This window comes from Bos indicus x Bos taurus, chromosome 29 (genome assembly GCF_003369695.1).
Source record: "Bos indicus x Bos taurus breed Angus x Brahman F1 hybrid chromosome 29, Bos_hybrid_MaternalHap_v2.0, whole genome shotgun sequence".
Taxonomy (NCBI): domain Eukaryota; kingdom Metazoa; phylum Chordata; class Mammalia; order Artiodactyla; family Bovidae; genus Bos; species Bos indicus x Bos taurus.
In genome coordinates, this window is record NC_040104.1 from 522,470 (window position 1) to 531,769 (window position 9,300).

Sequence of the window (9,300 nt, forward strand, 5' to 3'; positions counted from 1 at the left end):
CAAACTGCCCTGGCCTTGTGCTCCCTCCTGGGGAAAAAAAAAACCACCCAGAAGGAGCTTCTCAGACCCCAGAGTCCCGTCCCTTGTTGTGGGGACCCTCCCAGACCCCACGGGTCAGCACGGTTCTGGCTGAGGTCCATCCCTCCCTCCCCCTCCATCACCTCGACCTGCCACTGACCTCTTCTTCCTGAAACCCATCAGACCTGTCGGTGCCCCCCGCCCCCCAACATGGAGCCTGGCCCCTCCCAGCAGCCTGCGTACCCCACCTCCCTGCACCGCCGCCCCACAACCCACACCTGATGGGCTGCCCTGACAGCCTTCCCCTGATGCTCGCCCCACTTCAGGGGTGGCACCGCATTCCAGAATGTCCCAAGCCTAGCTGGGCCTGTGCCTGGCAGAGGTGCTCAGATTGACAGAGGGTGCTCACTGTGCTCTGTGAATTGCTCTGAAAATCCCTCTCCCGTGTGTCTTCTCCACCATTTCCCAGGGAGCCTGGGGCTAAGGGGCCTGAGCCCATGCTCAGGTCTACACAGCTGGCCAGCAGCCCAGAGGAGGGAGCCTCAGCCCAGCACACGTCCTGTTGAGCTACTGAAACCCAGGAGTCACCTGACCTCAGTAACTCACAACAAACAAGTTTTAACACACTCAAAAAACACAACTATAAAACTGTGCAAGGAAAAAAACAAACACCTGACACTGGGGCTTCCCCGGTGGCTCAAAAAGAACCCACCTGCCAGCGCAGGAGACAGATTCGACCCCTGGTCTGGGCAGATCCCACACGCAGCAGGGCAGGTAAGCCCATGCACCCCAACTACTGAGCCTGTGCTCTAGAGCCCAGGAGGTGCAACCACCGAAGCCGACACACCCCAAGGCCGACCTCCGCAACAAGAGGAGCCGCTGGAACGAGAGACCTGTGCACCACCGCTAGACAGCAGGCTCCACTCACAGCCAGCAGCGGCGAAGCAGCAGCAAAGCCCGCGCGGCGATAAAGACCCAGCAAAATCGAAAGTCAAAAATTAAAAAAAACCTGATGCAATACATTTCTCTGATATTAGGACAAACAGCATCATAGTTCTTTTCCGCCTTCAGAAAGATGTGTGCATATAACATAAACCTGAAGAAAAGTCTAAGTATTCAAGATCTCAATGTTAAACCAATTTAGCAACGAAAGTGGAACCCTTGTTTAAGGGCCACAAACCCTTCTTCCCATGCTTCTGCGAGAATCCCGAAAGACCACAGCACAGGCAGACCAGAGGCAAGGCGGGCAGCAGGGGAGCTGGCCCCACCCAGCACCTCCAGCGCCAGATAAACGCAGGAGAACCTGGATGCGGAGGCCGCTGTCCAGTTCTGAAACCCACGAAGTTCCTTCTGGAAGAAGAGCCCCAGGACACTCCCCAAAGGTTCCAGCGCCTGGCTCTGTGGGCCAACCGGGAGCCTCAGGTGGGAGGGACCGTCACTTGGGAAAGGCTCTACCTCCTTCAGGATGGTGTCCCAGGGAGGCACAACCTCTAAAGGGCGCTTTGGGGCGTGGCTCAGGAACCTTGAGAATGAGCATGTTCTATTCATCAAGAACAAAAACGTGGAAGGGAAGACCCATCAAGGAAACGGGCGGGGGGGGGGGGGCGGTCATGGGGACAGGCCAGAGGGGGCACTGAGGAACAGGGTCCTGGCCTCTAGAGCCACTGCCCCCAACGCTTGCGGGCTCTCCCTGGCTGAGCACGCCTCACTCCCCAGGGCTCGAGTGCCATCTGGACCCGGCCAGCAGGATTCTAGGTGACCAGATACGCCCATCCCCGCGCTCCTCCAGGACAGGACCTGGGTCTGACCCCCGTGTCACCAGCAACCAGGACATAAGGAAGGGAGAACGGGCAGGGCAAGAGGCAGGTGCTGAGAAGGTTCCGGAAAGAACGCAATCCTGAAAGGAGGTAAAGGCGTTCAGGGAGCAAGTGTGCGGCAGGAAAGGGCCGGGGCGCTCCCCGGGGCAGGTGTGCAGGGACCACGGGGCACACGACGTGCGTGCGCGGATGTGCTGGGCAGAGGCAGGGCAGGTGTGCGCGGGGGACGAGACAGCAGGGCGGGCGCGCGGCAGGTGCGGGCAGGTGGGCGCGAACCGCGGGCGGCCGGCACTTGCCTGCGAAGGCGGCGGCCGCGGCGGCCTCGTCGGGGCCCGGCAGGGCCTCGGCGCCCATGTCCATGTGCCCGGGCTCGGCGGCCATCACCGCCACGGCCGTCACCCGCCGCGTCTCGCGCTCCGACTCCGAGTCTCCGTCCTCCTCCGAGTCCTCGTCCCTGCTGAGCACCGGCTCCTCCGCCTCGCCTCCCGCCGCGGCCGCGGCCGCCGCCGCCACAGCGGCCGCGGCCGCCACCGCCGCCGCCTCGGCCAGGCCCAGCTGCTTGGCGGCCGAGTCCGAGTCCTCCATCCGGACTCCGCCGAGCCCGCCCGAAGGCTCCGGCCGGGGCCGCCCGAAGGCCGGGACAGAGCCCGAAGCGCGCCGCCCGAGGAGGCCGCCCGAGCCGGGCCGAGCCGAGCCGAGCCTTCCAGAGGAGGGTCGCCCGAACCGAGCCGAGCTGAACCGAGCCGACCCGAGGCCGCCCGAGGCCGGCTGCCGAGCCGAGCCGGCGCCACCCGAACAGGAGCCGAACCGGCACGAAGCGGCCCGGTCGAGCCAAGCCGAGGCCTGCAGTCCAGAAACGACGAGGGCCGACTTGGGCCGAAGTGGGCCGAAGTGCGGAGCCGAGTCAGCCCGAATTGGTCCGAGGCCGCCCGAGGGTTTCCGAGCGACTCCGCGCCAGTCCTTCTCCGCGCTCAGGAGGCCGCGCCGGCGTGTCCTCAGCCGGCGAAGGCACCTACTGTGAAGCCGACTCTGCCGGCCTCCGACGCGGCGCGGCCCGGCCTAGAAACTCTTGCGCCACCGGCTCCGCCCGCCTAGGGAGCCGAGCCCGCCCGAGGAGGAGCCGAGAGGAGCCGAACGCTCCCGAGCCGGGATCCTCTCGCGTCTCGGCTCGCTTCCTCCTCCTGGCCGAAAGTGCCCGAGCGCTGTCGGACAGGCTAATCGGGCCTCGGCCACGGTTCGGAATCAAGTCCCGAAACGCGGCGCCGTCGAGCCCCTTCGGGAGCAGAAGCGAAAATGGCCGAAGGTATTCCGTTCGAGTCCCGCGCCGAGAGGCTGCCGGGATCGCGGCGGACTCGGCGGGCGGGGCGGGCAGGAGCGGGGCGGGGCCCGGGGGCAAGATGGCGGCCCCGCGGCGAGGTGAGCGGCTGGCGGCGCCTGAGGGGCGGGGGCGGGAGGTCCCGGAGGGCCCCCCGGGGGAGCGGTCCGCTTGGCTCGGTTCTTCCCGGTGCGGGGACACCTCGCGCGTGTTATTAACCAGTGGACTCAGCGTGTTCACTAGGTGAGGCCGCCGCCCGCAGAGCCGGCCCCGGGCCCGCGGCGGTGCGGTCCCGGCTCCCCCGGGCGACGCGCGGCGCCCCTCGACCCAGACGGGCGCCGCTGTGCTTCTCGGCCAGCAGCGAGCGGGACGGCTTGGTCTGAGGCCCGGAGGCGGGGGCTCCCCGGTTCGGCTCGGCCTGGCCCGGCGGCGCCCTTCGCCGGGGCCCGTGCGAAGTCCGGGCGGCCGGGGCGCTCGACCCGAGGGAAGAGCCGTTTCCGCACCGCCGTCGGGGCCCGGGGGTCTGGAGCGCCGAGCCCGCCGGCGGCGCTGTCCGCGCTCTGAGCGCCCGCCGGGCTTTCCGGCCGCGGAGTTCCAAAGCGCGGACTGGTGCCGGGCCGCCGGTCTGAAGTTTGCACGTTCTCATGCGGTGAAAATCGCGTTCCCACTAGGGCACGGTCCCTTCACACCCTTCCTGTGTCACCAAAGGGAGGACGTTTGTTCTCTTTGCTTCTGCATCCAACTTCTGACAAGTGGCTCAGACTGTAAAGACTCCGCTTGCAGTCGACCCGGGTTCGATCCCTGGGTCGGGAAGGTCCCCTGGAGAAGGGAATGGCAACCCACTCCAGTACTCTTGTCTGGAGAATCCTATGGACAGAGGAGCCTGGCGGGCTACAGTCTATGGGGTCACAAAAAGTCGGACACGACTGAGTGACTAACATGGACACCTGCTCACAGCCGCATTGTTATTGCAGTAGATCATTGACAAAAATGTGAAGTCCTGAAAGCCCGGGCTGTCTTGTCAGAATGAGCCTCTTTCTGTAGATCGAAAATTATTGGAACACCGTAGCTACCCTTTGCCGTTCATTGTTTAAATCCCAAATAGCTGACGGGTTTTCTACAGCGTATTTTCCCTGAGCCCCACCATCTCAGTCTGTAACAATGATCAGGCGGCAGATCTGAAGGTCTGCAGCGCACTGTCAAGAGAAGGATCGGAAGAGAGGAAACTCCTGATTAGCGAGAAGTCCACCCAGATGGTGACAGGTAGTGAGGCCTCCGAGCTTCCCCGGGCTTGGGAAACAGTGCATCCGGCTTAGAGCCCACTCTTCCTGTATGGCCACGCGGGTTTTACTAATGATGGGGCTGGCACCCGCCTTGGCTCCCTGCACTCAGCACCTGCTGCTTCTCTGTCGCTCATGTCCCGTTCCAACCACTTAAGACCTCTACCCAAGTGAGACTCCCTAGAGGACCTCGGATCTGCCCAGGGAGCAGGGTCTAACCCTTTGATGTCCCCCAGAGCTCACTCAGGCCAAAGGTTTCTCTCTTGCCTGCTTGGGACTAAGGAGGATGTGGTGTGGGAGAGAGCACCATCCCACCTGCTGCTGGCAGATTCTGAGGCCCACACTCATCTCACGATGCAGGGAGAATGCATAACTGCTGTGTGGTGGGAAGGGGTGGAAAGAACTTGGATTGCTGGCTTAGAAAATGCTTATTTGGGGAGAGATTTAATTTTATGAATAAAATTCCAGAGAAAAGCAAATGTCTCTTATCAACAGCAAAGACTTGAATGAGAAAAGGTCTTCATCTGCACACGCGTGGCCAGGTGCAGAAGCCACAGGAGACAAGAAAGTTGCGGGTCTGGCTCCTCCCCGGCGATGGAGCAGATCCCTCTGTCCTGGCCTTTGGTGTTGAGCGTGCGTCCGGGCTTCACCTTGTCAGGACGCCCTGCCTCCCCGCCTCAGGTTCAGCACAGCAGGTGGTCAGATCCTCCTTGGAGGGATGACGGGTGCAGAGGTGTCGGAAAGGAGCCTCGCTGTGGGCCAGTGATGCTGGACAACAGAACAGGCCAAGACTTGGGGCCTCCCTGACTGGTTCCTTCTCTTCCAGGGAAAGCTTCCTCTACGGTGGTATCCTGCTGCTCTGTCCCCTGGCCCTCTGTCAGCCCAGGACCCAGGCCTCCACACAGGGCACCTGCAGTTGGCTCCTGGCTCCTGCTTTTTGCTCCTTTAAGCCCCACCACCACCTCTCTTGTGGGTTCTGAGTTGGGGGGGGGGCATCCTCTGCCAGGTGGAGAGAGTTGACAGACCTCCTCCACCACTGCCTCCTGCTCAGCCCCGCGCTGCCAGCTGCCTGACTCCCACCCAGGAGGCACAGGAAACTGAAAACCCTCGCCTGGAACACTTAGAGAAATGACAAGTGTTTGGAGCTGAGCAAAGCTCTGGGCAAAAAATTTAACTGTCCCCCCGCCCCCATCCCTCAAAGAAAGACATTTTCTTTGAAGAAAATGAGGAAAAGTTATTTTCTGCTTTCAGTCTTATAACTGGGACCCAGATCAGGGTGATGCACTTGGGAAAGCCCAGGAAGCTGAGGCTTTCAGCCTACGGTCACCAGAGGTGTGCTGGGTCCTCAGGCGACAATGTCCCGGGAGGGAAGCCCAGCCCCGCCCCCCATCCCACAGGGGTCCTGCCAGGCGAGGCGGCACTGGAAGCCTGGCAGGGGCTGGTGGTCAGGTCTCCATGGCCACCCGCAGGGGCCTGGGCTGGACCTACCCACCTGCAGGGCCTCCGAACAGACGTCAGAGCCTCCTGTTGGCCTCCCTGGGGCGGGTGCCCTGGCAGGGCTGTCTGCTGGGCCTGAGAGTCCTTAACCGCTGGCCAGCTCTCGTCGCTCCCGCTGCAGATGCTGCTCTGTCTGAGTGGAACGTACTACGCCCTGTATTTCCTAGCTACGCTCCTGCTGCTCGTGTATAAAAGTGAGTCACGCGGAAAGAGGCAGCGCGAAGGTGTGGGCGCCCTGGCGCCTGTGACGAGACCTCTGCTCTGTTGCTGGTTTGTCTCCAGGTCAGGTTTTCACTTATCCTCACAGTTGCCTGGTCCTCGACCTGACTCTGCTGTTTCTGATGGGGATTCTGGAAGCGATTCGGTTATATTTCGGTGAGTTGACTGAAAACCGTATAGTACTTGAGACACCGGCGTTGCTAGCTTCACATGGAACCTTTAAACATGCATCACTTTGTACCACAGTTGGTCTCCTAAGGCCCCACAGCGTAGAAGCCCTGATAGAACTGTGTCCCCCTCCCCGCTTCACAGCTCACCGCCAGCGCCCAGGCCTCCCCACTCCCGGTCGCAGGCACACAGACAAGCACATCTCTTAAAGGAGGTCACGCTGTGTGTTCCCCTCCTGCTCCAGAGCGGCGGATAGACGAGAACAGCGGGCACAGCTGGGGCCCCGAGCATGTGACGCGGGAGCGGGGTGGGTGAGAACGGCCTCTGCCCCCGCCCTGTCTCCCGGTGCCCCTCACCCCCGGGGCCCCTGGGGCATCTTCTGCGCCCCCACCTGGGGCGGCTGGAGGTGAGCGTCTTACGTGCCTGCCGCTGGGTTATGAGACGTGCAGCCGCTTCGTCTTCTTGTGAGTGTGTGTGACATCTTCCAGAATGACAGCGTAGAGGAAAACGGTTTTGGAGATTTTAAAGAAAATCCTCTCAGTCCATGTGGAATTAGGAAAAGCTGTCAGAAGACAGTTGGGATCACTTTCAGAAATCTAGACTGCTGCTGCCCCACCACTGCTGACCTGGAGACCCACAGCTGGGCCTCAGTGAGAGCACTTCCCTCCCCTGTGATGGTCACTCATGCGGGCACTCCTGTCCCCCGTGATGGTCACTCAGGAGGGTTTCAGTAGAGCACTCCCGTCCCCCTGATGGTCATCCAGAGCAGGGCCTCATTCGGGCACTCCTGTCCCCCGTGATGGTCACTCGGGGTCGCCCCCTGACACCCTCGGATGCCCCATGACAGTCAGAAACTGGCTCTGGTCTCACAGCTGCGCCACCAGGGCCCTCCCAGGCGCCCATGTCCAGAAGGCCCTGCCCGCCCATCACGTCTGTTCTGCTCTCCAGGGACCACAGGCAACCTGATGGAGGCTGAGGTGCCGCTGGCCGCCAGCCTGGTCCTCACCGTGGGCAGCGCCCTGCTGTCTGCCTACTTCCTGCTCTGGCAGACCCTGGTACTGCGTGCGGACTCGGCCCTCGGCGCCCCGCTCCTGGCACTCCGCGGCCTGGAGGCCGTGCTGCAGGTGGTGGCCATTGCTGCCTTCGTCAGCTAGGTGAGCAGTGCCAGCCCCGTGGGACAGCCCTGGACAGGAGCCCTCCTCAGGGCAGGTGGTCCCCCGCTGTCCCCTCGAGCAGGAAGGGCATCTTTGTGCTCACCGGCCCCAGTGTTAGAGAGACTGTGTGTTTGCGGTGGGGTGTGCGTGGCAGAGGTGGGGCTGGGCACCAGGGCAGAAGAGAGTGCTGCGGCAGGGGCCCTGGGCAGGCTCGGGGGACAGGGTGGGGGTGGAACCTGAGAGGGTTCCGGTTCTGGCTGGTGATCCCTGGGGTGCGGAGGGGGTTGAGGCCCTTCGGAAAGCAGGCGGCCAGGTCAGAGCCTCCCAGGGTCCAAGGCGCCCCACCCCAGGCAGGGGCTGCGGCTCTCTGCTCCCCCTGCAGCTGCAGGGCAGCCTGGGGGTCCTGGGCTCTGCCTCCCACAGGAGGTACTCGCGGGCTGCCTAGTCCCCCTTTCCCCGGGGGTGCTGAGGAAAGGTGATCTGGACGCTGCAGACCTGCGGGAGCTGGCGGCAGCGTTCTCTGGGGATTTGTGCCATTCACAGATCCTCGGTGAGTGTTCCCGGGAGGAATCTGAGCTGGTGTTTTCTAGTGACCTTCCTGCGTTTGTTTCAGTTGCACATCTTCTCTGTTTCGAATAACACTGTGTTTGAATATCTGGATATTTTTTCTTCGTTGTATCTTTAAAATAAAGGAACGTCTGTACCTCCCTGAACTGCCCCTGACTGAAGCCACCTGCCTCCAGGCTTCTCCCTCCACCCAGGTCAGGTCCATCAGGGCCCAGGCCCAGCAGCTCTGGAGCAGCACTCCGCCGGCCTGGGCCTCCTCGGGGCTGGCCTCAGAGAGGGGGGCCGAATTATCACCCCACTGGTCTTGTCCTCAGGGCCGAGTGGGCACGGGAGCGCCTCTCTGCCCCCTGACTCCTTGGGCTCAGCACCCGTGAGCACCTGTAACCCGAGGGCATGCGAGGCGCCCTCCTGTGGAGTCCCACCCCCTGCACCCCGCGTAGGCTCCGGAAGCCTCTGAGGATGCCACAGCCACTCCCTGTGGCAAGATGCCTGATGCCTTCCGGGTTTGCGACCCTCCTGAGGATCTGGGCCAGGCCCTAGACACCCCCATCAGTTTGGCCACAGGTCACTCCATGTTGGAGGTAGCCACAGGCAGTCTGGGACTCCAGGCTCCCAGCAGCATCCTTGAGGGGGTCAGTTCTGCTCTGAAGAGCAGAGGGTGCCCACCTCGGCAGCTCCCTTCTCCCGTTTTGCCTGTTCAGGCTCAGCCTCCAGGAAGAGCGGGCGAGGGCAGGCTTGCCTTCCCCTTGGGGTTGTCAGCAGATGGGGAGAATCAGGAAGCCAGGGCTCGCCAGGGCTCAGGGGCAGGGCTGGGCCGGAGGACGAAGCCACTCCCTGCACCCCTGTGCAAGCTAGCCTGGAACCCCAGGCCGTGGGCAGGGAGGTCCCCACAGTGTGGGAAGGGGCAGTGCCACCAACATTCCAGGACAGGTGCCTCCTCCCCCGGGGCTTCCTGGCAAGCTGCCCGGCTCTCCTCGACCCTGGGACTCGGGCGCCCCACACACGCTTTCCTGCTTCCCCCACCCAGGAACAGTAGGAGAGCCCTGGGGGCGCCTGCCCTCCTCTTCACTTCCTCTTCACCCAGCTTGGTGGGCAGCAGCATCCTGGGGGGGTCAGCTCAGGAGGAGGAAAGACAACTACCGGCAGAGCTTGCGGCCTGGCCTGAGGCCGGGGGTCGCGGCCTGGCCTGAGGCCGGGGGTCGCTGCCTGTAGCGCCTTCACGCCGACTGCCCGGCCACTCAAGGACAGCCTGGGCCATAGGCATC

At 63.0% G+C, this 9,300-nt stretch overlaps 2 protein-coding genes across 6 annotated transcripts in view; one reads left to right on the top strand and one right to left on the bottom strand.

The window, feature by feature from the left end:
* DEAF1 (DEAF1 transcription factor) overlaps window positions 1-2,487 on the bottom strand; it is a 28,452-nt gene extending 25,965 nt beyond the window's left edge. The window contains exon 1 of the mRNA XM_027532600.1: window positions 2,132-2,487. Within this exon, the coding sequence (XP_027388401.1) occupies window positions 2,132-2,420 (289 nt within the window). The 5' untranslated portion in view covers window positions 2,421-2,487. The remainder of the gene's footprint in view (window positions 1-2,131) is intronic.
* Window positions 2,488-2,747: 260 nt separating this feature from the next.
* On the top strand, window positions 2,748-8,181 carry TMEM80 (transmembrane protein 80). 5 transcript variants are annotated; one of them, XM_027532602.1, is made up of 6 exons: window positions 2,748-3,251; window positions 5,257-5,276; window positions 6,028-6,121; window positions 6,210-6,302; window positions 7,263-7,468; window positions 8,012-8,181. In XM_027532602.1, the coding sequence occupies exons 1-5, from the start codon at window positions 3,233-3,235 to the stop codon at window positions 7,466-7,468; spliced, it is 432 nt and encodes a 143-aa protein (XP_027388403.1). In that variant the 5' UTR covers window positions 2,748-3,232; the 3' UTR covers window positions 8,012-8,181. The 5 variants fall into 5 exon arrangements, with proteins under 5 accessions (XP_027388403.1, XP_027388405.1, XP_027388407.1 ...); XM_027532606.1 differs by having other exon boundaries at window positions 3,068-3,138; window positions 5,112-5,276; XM_027532604.1 differs by having other exon boundaries at window positions 2,989-3,138; window positions 7,263-8,181.
* Window positions 8,182-9,300: the final 1,119 nt, after the last annotated feature.

Coding starts and splice junctions, on each gene's coding strand:
- TMEM80 (XM_027532602.1), top strand. Junction 6,122..6,209: donor CCTGCTGCTCGTGTATAAAA/GTGAGTCACGCG, acceptor GTTTGTCTCCAG/GTCAGGTTTTCACTTATCCT. Junction 6,303..7,262: donor AGCGATTCGGTTATATTTCG/GTGAGTTGACTG, acceptor TCTGCTCTCCAG/GGACCACAGGCAACCTGATG.